Source organism: Apus apus, chromosome 14 (genome assembly GCF_020740795.1).
Source record: "Apus apus isolate bApuApu2 chromosome 14, bApuApu2.pri.cur, whole genome shotgun sequence".
NCBI lineage: Eukaryota > Metazoa > Chordata > Aves > Apodiformes > Apodidae > Apus > Apus apus.
In genome coordinates this window covers 4,115,462-4,131,889 of record NC_067295.1, presented here as the reverse complement: position 1 = coordinate 4,131,889, position 16,428 = coordinate 4,115,462, and the positions used below count along the sequence as shown (strand labels likewise).

Sequence of the window (16,428 nt, the reverse complement as noted above, 5' to 3'; positions counted from 1 at the left end):
TTAGCAGATTTTCTTCTGTTTAGGAAGAGTCACAGAAAATTACCCTGAATGCTCTGGCTTTCACTGTGCTACATCACTGGTAAATCATCCAACTGATGAGCTAATATAGTTAATAATTAAAACTCACTTAAATGCTCAGAGCATCTTTCATGTGCAGGGGCCAATGAGTGCCTTACAAGCTGTATTTTGAGGATGACGGATAGAAATCTGTCCTGCTCTGCAGCAGAGCACAGCAGCTAATTACTATTTTACTATTAATAACAGGGTCCAGACCTTAGCCCAACATACAGATCACTTTCCCCACTTGTTCTGCAGGAATAGGGAGAAGGAATCCCCCCATCTCCACAGTTTTTCTTGGTGCTTTCCCACAGCCCCTGTCCCTCTGGGATTTGCATCTCACTGAAGCTGCTTTATGCTTTTTCCAGAATATTTCCCCAGTTGGACAAGGTCATTCTAAAAGTAGTTCTCCAGCCCATTTGCAACCTCTCCCAGCTTGGTATCCCTTGCAAATTCAATAAGTGCACACTTTCTGGTAACCAAGTCATTAAGAAAAATCAGGGAATCCTGCCAGGCCCCTGTGTAATCTCATTTGATAATTCCCCTCTGCTCTGACAGTGACTGTTGATAACCATTTGCAGGGCACAGTTTTCCAGCCAGTGATGCATCCACCAGCTCCTTCTTTCACATAGGCCCTGTTTGAATGTCACCATGTCAGAAGCTTTGCTGAAGTCAGGATAGATGATGTCTGCTCTTTCTCCTCTATTGACAAGGTCTGCTACCCAGTCACAGAAGGAAATTAGACATGATTTATACTTGACATATCCACATTGGCTGCTTGTTCTTTCCTTTTTTACTTCCAGTTGCTTGCACATTGCTTGATTATCTATTGAAGGGTTATCTGTTTGATTATATAAAGGATCCTAACTGTTTCTTGTTTGTGCCTTGAATGTGAGATTGCATTTAAAACCAATTTCAATTACTTTTAACCAGACCAGTAACAAAATTATTGCCTGCATTTGTGGTCATCACAGCAGTTATAAATTTCCATACTTGCATCTGATAGAATTTGCTCTGTAGTGAGGCTCTGCTGTGACCCTAACATTTCTTCCTTATTTCTATCATTTAACTTGACAACTGTTTTCAAAACAAAGTCAAGGAAAACATGTGCTTTCTCAAAGCACTAGAATTTCCCACAGCAATCAGGATTTATTTTTAATTAGAGGTGTGCCACTGCTGTGCTTCTATTTCCCCTACATCAGCTTCCTGATTTCTGCCCTTACTTAAGCACAGGTGAAAAAATACCCTTTCTTCTTTGAACAGCATTGTTTAGATAGCAAGTTAAGCTGAAGCTGTTCACTGAAGTTTGCTTACCAGCTTATGTTTCCCCAGACAGGGGTTTCTGAGTACAAGGACTGCAGAGGGAAACCTGCAGCCCATGTGCTGCTCCTTTGCAAGCTGGAGATACAGCTTGTGTGAGTGGTGACATTGCAAACTCATCTGATGTTCCTTGGCTTGTCTCGCTGTTGGATGTGAACATTTTACAGTTCATGACTAAGGATGTAAGATTCACTGTTGGAGGTGAATGTTCTACAGTTCATGACTAAGGTTGTAGGATTTGTGGCCCACTCCTTTTGAGTAGGAAGAAAATACTCCCCCCAAGGCAAGGCTGAGCTGTATTAACCCTGGGTCACTCCTGCTGGCCCCACTGCTCATCCTGGAAACACACAGAAGAGGTCTTATTCTCCTGTTCTTCCAACCTGACTGTTGAGGCATTTAATTCCTCTTCAGATTATTTTAATCCTATTCATGCTGCTGTAGCAAATGAAATAGGCATTTGTATGCTGGATTCTCATCCTTCATTCTGGTTGCAGCTGTAGGAAGCGTGAAATGTGATCCAGGAGAGGAGACAGACAAATTGGAAGGTTTGCCTACTTCACCCAGGCATCAGCTTCCTTTCTGTGCCTTTCTTCTTCCTCATGTCTGCACAGAGGAGTTTGAAATCTGAATTATGAGCTTAACAAAAGCAGGTGACTAATTCCTCTTGTCAGGGCTGGTCATTCAGAGCAGCTTCTGTTTTAATATCAGTCTAAGAATTTGCTTCTGCAGTTTGATTTATATGGGTAGTAGAGCATGGATTGGAGCAACCTTTGTTTTTAAGCAGTTGTAGTCCAAGAGGAGAGCAGTTGACTTGTGCCCTTCACATAAAATCAGGGAAGGAAAAGATATTCATCCTTCTGAGATCAAAACAGAGGCACTGAACAGACAGATTAAAAGCTTTAGCTTGTTGCCAACATTTAAATGCAATACCACTACCTTAGTGTTTCACATCTCAAGTGTCATCTATTATAGGCCTCATTACCCCAAAAGTTAAATGCTGTAGCATCTCATTTTCCCTGCTGTACCTCCCTGCCAAGACTTTTCCATCAGAGTAGGAGGGTGGCTTTCTGTCAGAAATGGCAATCCCTGCCCCCTTTTGTCACTTCCCTTTGAATTGCTCGGTGCCCTGCTGTGTCTCCCAGGGCTCCAGCTGCCCTGCTGGCTTTAGCAATGGTGGCAGCAGGCAGCTGAGCTTGTTCATTTGATCTCCTTGTTTCTCTCTGGAATTTATGGAAGGTGACCAGGCTGACAACCTCCTCTGCATTTTGAATATGCTCAGTCACGGGGATGGAGCAGGCAAACCAATATTTTTTCCAGAGTGATCTGTGCTACAGGCAGACATTATGGAAACAGAAGTGTTTTTCTTTTCCTTCAACTTCTCTGTCCCTGGAGAAACGGATTCCAGTTTAGCTCCTTGTGCATTACAAGAATGCAATTAAGCAGCCTCTGTCACTGCCATGGTAAAGCACTCCCTTGACATCCACCAGGCTGGTGAAGGAATGGGTATTAGATCATGTCCTTAGTTTTTACATACAGAGGAAAAGACAGAAATGGCACAACAAAGTTAAGGTTCCCAGTGCAGTTGGAAGGAGCAGAGAAGCTGGATTTGTCCCTCTTTACCCAATCCCATGCCACAGCCATGGCTTCTCTCTCTGTACTGTGCTTTAATGGTGGGCACTTGCCCTGTAAAGTACCAAGCAGTCTCACAGAGACTTGCCTTCTGAGTTCTTCCCTCTCTTCAAAGGAGATGTCCCTGCATAGGGCCCAGGGGTCCATGCTGCCAGGAGCACACATGGATGTGTAACTGCCAGTGTGAGACCTTCGCGGTGCTGCCGCCATCTCCAGCTGCAGGGCAGTTGTGAAGGTGTCAGTCAGCCTGCTGGGTGGCTTGTGCCACCTCAGGAAAAGCCTGATAGGACAAGCTGATAGAGATTTCCACTTCTGTCTCCTCTCTCCATCATGCACTTTGGACTTTGCTTTTCCTAAGCAGGGAGTGACTTAAGCCAGGTGGGAGGGAACTGCATCTTAACGTGCTTCCAGTCATATTATTTCTAGCATCCTGGCTGGTGTGAGCAGGCCAGTAAACCTCAGATTAACGAAACTCATGAGCTTAGGACACAGACAAGTCAGGAAATGGTCTTCTTGTGCTCTCCCAGATGTTCAGGTCCACAAATGTGGCAGACATTTTGGGGAAGAACCTGTCTACTTGGAGATTGCCCTTCCCAGAAATGCTTTGGTTTTTTGCTTCCCACACCCCAAGGGCAGATCTCGCTTTAGTTTCCTCTCTGGTATCTTGAGTAATGCTTTCTGTTTTCTTCCTTTCCTCTTTATTTTTAAACAAATGAGGGAGTGCAGTGTCAAACATGGGCACAAACCAGCAGAAGCCAGTAAATCCAAAGTGAAGGGTGCAGCTGCATTGCTGGCATCTGCCACGGGGCCTTTGGTCGGCCCCTGCTCATGAACGACATGTCGGGACTTGACAGTTTGTCAGCCTTCACTTCCATTCTTCTCCTTTCACTGGTTTGCATGGTAATCCAGCCCTTTGCCTCTGACAAATACATCTACATTTTAATTTTTCCCTCTGTAGGAGGAACACTACCTGCATTCAGCCAGTCCTTACCTTTCAGCTGCTTCTCCCCTCATAAACCTCCTAACACCTAACGAGGAGGAAGCCTTATGGCACAGCTCTCCTCTTACCCCAAGAGAGGAAGGCTGGTGTTGAAGTCGTGAATAACTGACAGCTTTCCTTCTCCCCAGCAGCAGCACGGCAGCTGTTTGTTAATGGTCTGTGTTACAGACTGACAGTTTAATCCAGCATGGAGACCCCAGTTAGTTGCCAGGGAAGGCCAGCTGGCCTGTGGGTGCTGGGCATGGCTGCAGCCTGTTGTACTGCTCCTCATCACCCAGGTCAGGACAGATGGTTTCACCTTCCCCTATCATTCACATCATCTCCCCATGCACGTGTCTCACTCTCAATTTGGTTGGAGCAGTCGAAGCTGCAAGATTGAATCTCATGTCAGCAGGAAATAAGGCTGGTGCAGGGCCTGGTGGAGAACTGGTAGAAACAAGAAGCAAAGAAAAATTTGATTTTTTGAGGAGCTCTCCTTTTTCCATCACATATTTTGGCCTTTTTGCCCAGGGAAAAGCAATCTGAAATGAGGAAAGGGATGTATGTCAACAGTGCTAGTGGGTCCCCTCTGCCAGCTGGGCTGCCCCTCCCTGCACATCGACTGGGGCTGGCTGAGCCTGGCACCTCTTTGCAGCAGTTTAGTGTTGCAAACTTTGCTTTTCTCAGTGGTTTCTATGAGTTAATACCCAGTTGATATCCCAGCCACGGCACATGCATCTTTCCTTCCTAAACTGAGTGGAAAATACTGTGTACAGTGTACTAATGATTTTCTACTGAACTTAAAGGCCAATCTCTGCTATCGCAGGTGACCTTCTAATGAATTCTCTTTCAGCTGAACTTCTAATGTTTAGAGCAAACCTAGTTTGGAGGGAAGGGGGAAGAGATGCAGTGAATGAATTCACAAGTGTGTGTTCAATATTTAATCTTAAAGTTCACTATGAAATAAAATGCTTTTTCAGTTTGGATGTATCTGATTGCAGTTGTTGTCTACAAAGAGGGCCCTGAATATTCCAGATGGAGAGAAGATACATTACTTGAGGCTCTGGAATGAAAAACAATGACACTTGTTGGCCAGGGCTTGGGAAGTCACAGACTATCCTATGCATAGGTGTTGGCTTGGGTTCAGCAGTGGATCAGATGAAAGGATGTCTCTCTTTCCACGCTGCCACCTTGCAGACTTCTGACCACCCTAGGTTCATCAGCACCTCTCTGGGATCCCAAGGATCACGTGGGTGATGGTCCCAAGATGGGTCCCATCTTGGCCAAGCTCCACTTGGCCAGAAAGTTTGGGCAAAGATTCTTTCAGTGAATGAAAGGAGGGGTGGGCCAGAGAAGATATGACCACCAGCATCTCTGACTCCCTGAGAGACAGAAAGCCCTTTGCTGCCCCACATGTTCCTCACCACAGAGGCACAAAAATGCAAAGTTGACTTCTCAAGGGTAGTTTTCACAACTTTCTGCAAGCTTTACAGAGTGGTTAAACTTACAGATCTTTGGTCTGATGGATATTTTGCACTGTGCACCCCGATAGGCTTGAAAAATTGAGTGAGAAAGTGTGTGTGTGAACAGTTGGGTGTGTTGCAACGAGCGATGAACATTCATCTTTATTGTTGCCTTTTCTTCCCTCATTTAAGTGGCTTTCAATGCAAACAAATTGCTTTTCAGACAATTCACAATGGGCTCAAATTCTCTTATTGCTGTTTACAAATGTGTTTATGAAAGCTCAGGCAATTCTAGCAATTATGGCAATATTTTATAGTCTGAGATGCATCTTCCTAGTGTCAGTGGTTGCAACGATATAACTTTGAAAATGCATCCCTCACTCCACCCTCTTCAGAGAAACTAAATCCCAAGCTTCCTCTTTATTACATTGCAAGTTTACACGGTAGAAATAATCTTGCCTTCTATTGCCCTGTAAAAAGGAAGTCAATATTTTATCTCTTGTTTTATAGCCATGGTAATATCCAACTAATACATAACAATGGTACATTATGATAACTTCATTATACTCTGATCATGCTGGTGAATAATCTATGGTCTGAATTTTAAGCATGACAGAAAAATTACCTGTTTTTATTGTTCTTTGGTATTTCTCAAATGTAGCTGGAACAATAACATTTCAGCCTGCTTTTTGCTTCCACTGAGACTGCCAATCCTCATGATCAGAAAAGATGTGGTTTGGGGGTTGTTAGTCATTGTGTGTGCTGCTAGACGTGCAGCATGGTACAAATTACTGAGCCAATATTTACTGATGCCAAAGGTAAAACATTCACATGGAAATGCACCTGCAGTGTTAATCAATCCATCTTAGCTGCTATTCCCTGTGGCACAGAAGTAGGCTGAGGGCCAAACTTTGCTCTGTTACACCAGCACAATCCTGGAATCACTGCAGTGACTCCAATTAGTTTACACTCAGGTAAACGCAAAGCAAATGGGAACAGATTCCTGTCTTACACTGCAGCAGTGGAACAAGTCACTGAGGGTAGAGCAGCTGCCTCCTGCTTTATTGTTACCTTGATAACACCTGAAGCTACAGAAGTCCTGCTGCTGTTCAAATCTCACAGTGCAGAGGACTTTCTTTCAAAGAAAGGCAGCTCCTGTGCTGGAGTCGTACCTATGTGGAGGTTATCATCATATTTCCATTGCTATGGGCCATGCAGAGAAAAATAGACATTGTTCAAACAGCTTTGATAACTAAAAGTAAAAGCCCAATGGGATACTTGTGAGGTCAGATCTATAAGAGCTACACTAGCTCAGACTGGCTGAAAGTTTGGCCCCACGCGTAGACAGTAACTCCATTTTGTCAGGAAAAGTGCAGGGCACCAATTGTTACTGGAAATCAGACCTTTTAGATGAATGTTTGATTCCTGCACTCAAAATCATTGACTGACATTTTTAATTATAGTTGGGTTTGTTCTTACTGGTAACAGCATCCATCTTGTTGAAAGTTCTTTCCATTGTAGTCAAGTGAATGTAAGATTACAGGAATGGATCAGGGACCAGAACAGTGCCTGGTCAGGATGTGCATCAGGATCAATGCCAGCATGACTGTTGAGAACTGAGATTACCCTACTGAAACCCTCCCATTTGAATGGCTCTGTGTTTCTAATGGCTTTGTGAGGTTTAAATACAAACAAAAACTTATTCCTGCTTAAAGCTCAGAGGAGCAGTGTGGGCTGCCTGGCTCTGCAGGCTGTGCCAGGCTGCAGGCCAGCACATGTGGAGGACACATCACTATTGATACTGTGAAGCAAGTGGCACTCCAGTGACACCAGTCTACTGGGCACCAGTTCATGCAAGGCCACAGTACTCTCCACCAAGACCCAAATCTTACATGAGTTTGCAAAGCCCAGCCTAGGCACTTGGCTAATGAAGTCAGGTTTGCAATGGAAAGAGCAGCCTGTGCAATTAAGACTCGTTAATGAAGCAGGTTTCTCTGGGCTGATTTGCTCTGTCAAATACCAGACATGCTGATGCAGTGACCTTACCTGATCAGGAGGGACCCAGATGGCTGGCAAGTGCTCTAGCCAGCTTAGTTCCCTGTGGGTGCTGCTGCAGGTCTTAGAGGAGACCTCCTCCATCTGGGCTATTGTAAGACTCCCATCATGAATAAATGCCTTTGCAGATGGGGCCTTGCAGGGCATCCTGACTCTGTGTGTGTCACTCGGCAGCCCTCAGATAAGTGTGGCCACTGCCTGTGGTCGAAACACACAATTAATGACCATTTACTTTCAACTAGCAGAAGAAAGTGCCAAGTTGTACAGCTCATGCCATTCCTCTCCTTGCTCCTTTCCTAGATGAAGGCCTGTGGGATATGTTTGTGAAGGACATCCCTCGCAGTGCTACCTCCTACACAGTTGGCCTGGACAAACTCAAACAGGGTGTGACCTATGAATTTCGGGTGGTGGCTGTCAACGAATTTGGCTATGGAGAACCAAGTGTTCCCTCTGTGGCAGTATCAGGTAATCATGGATTTTTCAAATATCTTTTTTTCCAAAGGAATTTCTTGGGGCTTGGAGGGGGAGAGGGGGAAAACACAATCCAGTTGCAACAAATAATCAAGGGCAGCTTCTTTTCACTTGGTTTAGGATAAAACCAGAGCAATATAGTGGTGAATCAAGGCTTTTTATTACAGTGTGTTTTACTCTAAAGATAGGAAATGTGTGTGTGCCATTTTTAAGTTTGACAAAGAACCTTCTCAGGAATTTAATGAGTGTTTCTAAGTAACATTTCTTGCCCTAAGACTAATTTATATACTCTAGGATTTGTTTGCTTTTTCTCCCTTCCTAGTTGGTTGGTTTGTTTACTCTGCTTCCTTCATTGTCATTGTTTGTTGTTGTTTTTTTCCCCAGGGTTCTCTGATAAACATTTTCTGTGTTATTTTGTATTTATGTCTCAAAAATATAAAAGTGTAGTTTCGCAGAATTAGTCCTGATATCCACTGTGCTGGCAGTTCCAGTATGGTGGGACACCTCCAGTCCCCCTTCATCAGAACATCTCATTGATGATGCTCTCAGGCTCTTCCCACGTTCTCTGCTCTCTTGTGCTTATTCCCAGTAAATGGGGCTATGGTCTAAATATGCTTCCAAAATCCCTTTGAGAAGTTCAGCACTCTGGTGGGAACTTCAGTACCTCAAAAAGCAAATTCCACTCAGCTCGCCATGTCTGAGCAGCTCGAGTTCAACAGCCTGCTGTAAGTGGGAGAACTTGTCCTCCTGAAAGCTTTGCTCAGGTCTCCTCTTGCCCTTCAGAGACAGTTGTTCTCCAGGTTGCTTTTGAGCAATAGATTTCATCCTTGCTGTGTCAGCAAAGACAGACAAGAAGAATAAATGAACCTGATAAAGTGGCTTCGTGATTCAAAATTCTGGAGAGTCCTGAGAACCTGGCAATGTTCCAGTATCTGGAGTGGCTTTTATCTCTTTGCTTCTCCAGTGAAAAGCGTAAACACCATTCAACAGCTACCCAGCAGGCAAGAGTAGTAAATGCTGCTATCACCATCGTGGCTGTGTTTGTCCTTACACAATTAACCACTCAGCCTGAGAGAGTTGTCTATGGATTTCAGTGTGAGTGCTACCCTTGCTTTTCTCCTTCAGGACAAGGGCAGGGACAATCCACTTCAAACACCAAGAGTCAATGTTTTTCCTATCTGTGGTTTTGCAGTGGCGGTAACGTAGTGCAAAGGGTCAGTAATCATGTCAGTCTTTCCTTTCCTGGAAGACATTATTCCTCTGAAGCTGGGCATGCAGCTCCTTGTGATTTTTTTTTATTATTATTCTTTTTTTTGTATAAATAAACCACTTGTTTGTAAGTTCTCCACTTGAACGGAACGATTTAATTCACCTCCTTTTGATGCTTCAGCGTTCATCTCAAATTGCTGCATGAAAGTAAGAGGTTTCTGTTGAGATTCACAGACATGAAAGTATAAAGCATTTTAGGCTGGCCACTGCAGCTAGCACAGGGAGGTACAAATTGCACTGAGTCTGCTCAGCCCAGCATGGCTTGTGCAGTTTGCCTTTAGGACTTTATTGGCCTGGACTGGTTTCCTAGCAAAGAGAGATCATGGCTGCTTTTCACTGCTGCAGAATACCCAGTGATCTGGAACAAATTTGAGCTCATCTCATCAGGCTTACGACAGGCTTGTGTTTAGATCCAGGGCTCCAAATAGTCAGGGAAAAAGAATGCCTGGGTTCAGTGATAGTGAGGGCTTTGGTTGAAGTTGATCTCCTGGCATTGTCCTTTCCTGCCAGGTGTTCTTTTACCTTATGGACTACAGGGAAATTTGATACAACTGCTGGCTTGTGCCCCAGCAGGAGCAGGTTTGCACAAAGCTGAAGGATGCTGACAACGAGACTCTCACTCCAAGTAAATAACAAAACTTATTACTTTAAACCAAGACTGGCAAGATAGCTCTGGAGAGGGGAAGTTAGTATCATTTTGCCTTTCCAATTGAGGTCAAATGGGGTGAAATTACTTGAGATTGCACAAAATCCAGGCAACCAAAGTGATACCCATGTGCTGCACATCAGGCTTGACTAAGCTGATGGGGAAAAGATATAGAGCAGCAGCAAATGTTGGAAGCTGGAATTAATGGAGGTACTGAAAAACAATGAACCGAGTGTACTTTGTTCCCTGGCTCTAGCTGTGTCTTTCAAGAGCCACTGAACAGCATTTTGGCCAGGTAAGCCTCTTAAAAAGGTGGAGTAATTGTGAGTCATGGCAGGTACGTTAGTGATTCCTTTGACCCAGGGAGTACTAAGCACATTGCAGCAGTCAAGAAATGTAGGTGTGTGAAGCTGTGGGAAGAGACATCCTTTTCATCTCTTGGTGATAACTTCTTAGCCAAGGGATTCTGGAGCACTTCTGTGTGTATGGGATAGATGCTTGCAGAAATGCTGGAGCTGTGATATGCTCCTGTTCTCCTTGCTGCCTTAGAAGTGTCAGCAAGCCCCTTGAAAATCTGACTGCAGAGTAGACTCTGTTACTTCCTCTGAACATCCCTCTCTCCTAAACACCATTATAGATACATCACTCACTATGGGGAAGAAGAGAACACTTTAAAGTAGCATAAAGAGGAATTGTCATCTGTTTTTTGCTTTTTCAGCACAAACAGAAGCCCCTTTCTATGAGGAGTGGTGGTTTCTGCTGGTGATGGCTCTATCAAGTCTGATCCTCATCCTCCTGGTGGTGTTTGCACTGGTCCTGCATGGCCAGAGCAAGAAATACAAGAACTGTAGCACAGGTAAGACATCAGCTCTGTACTGTGCACACAGACTCAAGAGCTGTGGGAATTAGAAATGTCTTCCCTTTGAACCCTTGGTGTTATCAGCATGGACTCTCTTATAGGTATTTTGTTTGGCAAAAGATTCAGATTTTTCTGCTGTCTGGTTTGGTAGAAATGGCTTTTGCCCATAGCCATACTGGGCAGAGAGTGCCTGATGTTATCAGATTTTGGATACTAACCAGACATGGGCTTGGACAGAACAGCATCTGGAAGTCCCAGGGACTGTAGCAGAAGCCAAGCAGTCTGGGTCAAGTGCTTGGCAGAAGACCACAAAAAATGCATGAGCTGAGACTTCATTTAACTTTGTCATCATTTTCTGATAGATGGGGAGAAGGGGGGGAGAGTCTGTTTTTCCATGGCTGTACCCACTGCAAATGTTCTAGGTCTGTGTGTGTGAGGACTTATATCCCAACTCCTTTATATTAAATAGTGCCCAGCATGTCACATTCATTCCCTAAGTCAAACTGCAGCTGCTGGGCTGGGGGCCAAGCAGCTAGAAGGTGGCTTGGTCATCTGGCCCTGCTAGACTTAAACACATAATGAGCATCAAGCTTTGACTTTTCTTTTAGTTATTATTTTTACTATTCTCCTCTCTGAAAGGAAACAGGAGCTGGCTGCTCTATAACTAAGAATGCTAAAATAGTCCCCTTTGAGCTCTGAATATTGTTTTTACCTTTTCCTTCTCCTTACATGTGCCTTACAGAAAAGGAACATTAATGAGTAGGACACGGTGGATGGGTCCTTGCACTACCCGTTCTTAGTGTAATGTAATGAAGGAGTCTTCCAGTCAGTATTTAGTAATTCAGTCCCTAGTGAAGATCTTTTCTTTCTTTATAATTCACTCCTAACAAGTTTTAGAAAATCAGATTTCAGCCCCATGAGATATAAGATGTATGAATACTGGAGCATTTTACTAAGTTAATACTATTACATGTTTGTATGCATAGCTCACAGGAAACCTCTCATCTTCTTGGTTTTCTTCTGTCTTTGGGGGACAGAAATGAAGAGACAGGTCTGACCTGGACTGTGAGATATCAGTGTTCACACTGAGTCTTAATGTAGCACTGAAATTGAAGCTGAGGATAAAGTATCTGTCTGCTGCAAAGTGACAATATGCAACCGGTCCTTCTCCCCAGGACACATGCTGAGCTCACACCTCTGGGATTATCCAGAATGGGGATGGGAGAGAAATAAGCTCTTCCTATATTTGATCACAAGAAATAATATACTTTGCTGTATTTTCCTTCCTCTGCCAGTCCCCTGTCCTTTTCCCTGCCTTATGTTGTCCAGTGATTTCTCACATCTATATCTTATCCTTGTTACAGCTCTGACATCTTTTTCCCATTAGCTACCCAGTTACCCTTTTTCTTGCTTTCCTGCCTTTTTTCTAATCTCTCTTTTTCCTCCTTTTCTGCCTTTCCTAGTTTTACTTGCTTTGCTTCAGCAAGCATGAATGGGATCCACAACACTTATTTAGGACACCTTCAGTGGCCACCTGAATTAGTCACCTGGTTTCTATTTTTAGTCAGAAGGCAAGAATGAGCAATTTTGGAGCACAGTACCTCTGCACTATTTTAGATACCTCTGAATGAAATGTATCCCTGACTCCTCCTTTCCCCTCTTTTGGCCCCTTCTGCCCATTCAATATTCCCAATAAGCTCCTCACCTTCACTCTGATTGTTGTCATTTGCCAGCAAGAAAGGTAAAGAGATTTTCAAATAATTAATGATGTAATAAAACACAAAGAAGGAAAGTTAGCTCTTACAGTTGTATCTGGGGGGAAGGTGCCTTTGTTTCAGCTGAATCTTTCCTTGCCTGGCTTCAGGTAAAACCATCTCCAACGTGGAAGAGTCAGTCACCCTGGATAATGGAGGCTTCACTGCTCTGGAGCTCAACAGCAGACACCTGAATATCAAAAACACCTTCTCAAAGAAGAATGGTACCAGGTAAGAGGCTGGGAGCCCCACACTCTTAGAAATGGCTTTTTATCTAGCTTCAAGCAACTATAAAATAGGCAAAGGGGAGAGACTGTTGTCTGGAGGATGTATGGAAGACTTTAATAACCAAGTCCCTGCCCCAGGAGTTGACTCCAGCTTCTAAGCATGATCTAATTGTGTTGTTGCAGAGAAATGACAACACCCCACAAACTCACCCCTTATGTTTCCTAGGTCTCCTCCTCGCCCAAGCCCAGGGGGGCTGCACTACTCTGATGAGGATATCTGCAACAAGTACAACGGAGCGGTGCTGACCGAGGGCTTGGGCCTGAATGAGAAGCCCTTGGAAGTGTCAGAGTCAGAGGTAAGGGTTCCCCTTTGCCTTCTCAGGTCTTGCCCAGTCACTGCAGACATTAATTTCCCCACAGAACCCTGCAAATCTTTGAAGCCCTGATCCCATACATGCATTATACTGTTGTCGCTGTTTGTCTGTCTTGGGGATTTTAAAATGCCCAGTTCACCAGGCTGTTCACATCACATCTTAAAATTAAAATATCAAAAGAAAAAATGACAGGCAAGACCTGACCACAGCAGATTCCAGACCTGGACTTGGTAAATATTCAGTTCTCAGTGTTAAATAGAAAGGCAAGTGCAATCAGCCAGCCAGTGTGTGCTGACCTCTCGGGAAGGGGCTGCACATGCCTTCTGCCTGTGGGCTGCAAACCTGGAGCACTTTTGAGAAAACGAATTTATGCTGCAAAATAACCGGGGGGTAAGTTATCTAGATAAGGTTGAAGGTGTGACAGACTTAAGATTGTTGCACTGACTCAAGTATGGGATATGGTTTGAAGTTTTCACAGTGCCTTCTCTAGACAGCTACAGCAAACACCATGATTGGGAAGAGTGGTCTTGTGTGGTGACAACTGCTGCCTCTGGTACAGAGGGAGTAAGTGGGGTATGAGAAACCTGCCAGGAAGCACAAAACAATGGCTCTGAGCACCCAGCATTCAGGTTTCTGAACATCCCAGCCCACAGCCTTAGTCTATCTCAAGAGGAGTCTTCTGTTCAGGTTGCCTTTAGACCCTGTTCTCCACAGAGGGTGGGTGTATCCCGGCATTATCCCTCTGGCAGTGGTCCATCTTGTCTCTTGCATTCCCTTTAAGAAGAAAGCAAGCACTTGTCATCTGTAAAGCCCAACAGTTGCCAAGGGTGAGTAGACAGACTTGAAGGGCTATCCAGAAAGGTAAACCTGTCTCTAAAATCGTGTGTTGTCAGCTGAGATCCTGCTGAATCTGAGCTGACAGCACAGGAAGCGAGCAGTGGGTCAAGCCACTCCAAACCTGACCCTTCTAGCAAGAATAAATCAAAAGCAGCGAGCAGGGAGAGAAGATGACAGTTTTCATCTGTAGCTTTTCTGCACCTGCAGCTACAGCTGCTTTTCCCAGCTACCTGGCTCTCACCTCCTGCTAATTACCAGGGACAGCCTGCTGCTTTGTGCTGCCCTGTGGCCGACCTGGCGTGCAGGCAGCTTTCCCTGGCGCAGCTCAGGCTGCTGCCTATGCAATCCACCAGCATCACCCTCCAGATTAAACCCATAGTGCTTTGGTCATGTCACTGTAACAGCCCGGCATTAAACCTGTCATTAAAACCGTTTGCTGAGCATGATCATGAATTTAGCGCTGGCACCTTTTGACATTAATTCCAGTGCCCCGTGTGGTATCTCCTGGTAATGCGCAGGGATCTGCTCAGAGGGTGTCATTACTGCCTTCTCTGTGCACTGTTTGCACAGCAGAGAAGAAAGTGATTTTTGGTTGTGTTTTTGTTGTGTTGTGGGTTTTTTTTCCTCAGGCTGTTATTAATGTTATTTATTTACTCTGTATTGCAGTGAAGCCTGAAGGTCTCCATTGAGATTCCAGTGTTCTTGTGAATCTGTGAGAGTACGTGAACAAAATATGCCTCCTGTTTTTCCTTGAGGCTGAGATATGCAGCCCTTCTGTATAATGTCTTTGATGCTTTGGTTGTGTGTGGGTTTTTTTGTGGTGGGGAGTGCTTTTGGGCATGAAATGTTAATATACTCCCAGTAGAGGTAGCAATAGGAGATGCTGCCTTTTGATTAGCCTGAAAATGTTGTTTACATTGGCTGGTACAGACAGGAGGTGAGGGTGGGTTAGGGTAGAGTTGTTTGACCACTCTCTTTTCAAGTATTCCTGTACCTATTAGCACTTCCTCTTTTCTGTTCTGTTTGTTTCTACTCTCAAAGGAGATCTTAACAGACAAGCTCTGTTTTCTGAGTATTTCAGAATTTCCGTCTCTCTTAGCAGGCAGAAATGCTTCCCAGTATGCAAAGGGTTAAAAGATATCTTTTTATATAGGAGCTTTACACAGGTTTGGTTCTCTACAGCAAAGGGGGTCCTGGTGCTGGTTTTTCTCTAATACATGGATCTCAAATTGCACTTTAATATGATGCACGAAAGACCACGTGAGGCTAGAAACTCTGCTTCTGCTTTCAACCCCCCTGTCATCTTGCTGCTGCTTAGTCCTACTCCTGTTGCCTGAGGTGTCAAGATTTTATATGGAAAATAAGGAAGCTCACTGGCTCCAAGTTTCATGGGGTTTACTGAACATGAAGAAGTCCGCAAGAAACTCTCAGGCTGACAGACTGCACTTACAACACAGCTGCCTGAGAGCCTTCCTCCAGGCTCCCTCCTGATGAGGAGAGCAAGAGGGAAACAAAGAGAAAGTGAAGCAGACCAAGCAGTACTCTTAATATTCATAAATCAAGCAGTTAACTTGCTCCATGTCATGAAAGCCAAGCACCAGTACAGTTAATGAGGTTAAAGTAGTTTAATTGGCAGATATGGAGCAAGAGAGTGCTAAGAGTGTGATTCCAAATGATTAATAATAATAGGTTTTTAGATAATGAGTCAAGTGGGCAAGGTTCTGGACAGATAATCTAAAGAAATTTGGTGTTGACCATTACAGAAATTTGATGATATATCTGCAATGTCATCAAGACATGAAAGTGCAGTTTTCCAGGAGGGGAGGATGTGGTTTGTTTGTTTCTTCTCACATGTCCTTGTGGTGTCCCAAAAACTGTTTTCAGGAGATAATATTCTCACAGATTCTGCACATTATCAGTCAGTGCTGAAAGCTGATGATGCTCTGGTCTTCCCAGCTGCTTTCTGCAGTCTGACTTTTTGCTTTCTCAGCTCTTTAGGAAGATAGCATAAACTTCCAATTAACACTTAACAGGGAATATGGTTTAACTTGTTTCCAATAAAGTTCTCCAATGATTTTGACAAGTTGGGCCTCATGTGGAAACCAGCTGCAGGTAACACATTAAATAAGCAAGAGTTCCCTTGTCTGGAAAAATCTTTTTGCATACTAGGCAACCTTGTCTCTTTCACAGCATATTCATTTAATGAATTCCATGTCAACCAAAAGAAACTGCTGCCATCTACATTTTTAGAAATAATCTCATAAGGTTGTTTCTTACGCAGTCACTTTAAATAACAAAACCAAAACCAACAAACTATAATTGGAACTATTTTCAGATTTCCCATTGATGGAGCCAGCTGACCTGCCTCTGAACAGCACTTGTGCATTTTGTGCTATCACTAAAATAGCCTCTTGTTTTCAGTATTTGTTGTTTCACAGTCATTCAAGCACCTATGGTCGACAGTCTGTAACGTCACCCACACACCCAA

At 44.0% G+C, this 16,428-nt stretch overlaps 1 protein-coding gene across 2 annotated transcripts in view; it reads left to right on the top strand.

Annotated features, from left to right (window-relative positions):
- Positions 1-16,428, top strand: part of SDK1 (sidekick cell adhesion molecule 1) — a 393,582-nt gene that overhangs the window by 367,548 nt on the left and 9,606 nt on the right. For both annotated transcript variants that reach the window (XM_051632376.1, XM_051632375.1), the window contains 4 exons: positions 7,804-7,968; positions 10,608-10,745; positions 12,613-12,733; positions 12,956-13,085. In XM_051632376.1, coding sequence (XP_051488336.1) covers positions 7,804-7,968; positions 10,608-10,745; positions 12,613-12,733; positions 12,956-13,085 — 554 coding nt within the window. The remainder of the gene's footprint in view (positions 1-7,803; positions 7,969-10,607; positions 10,746-12,612; positions 12,734-12,955; positions 13,086-16,428) is intronic.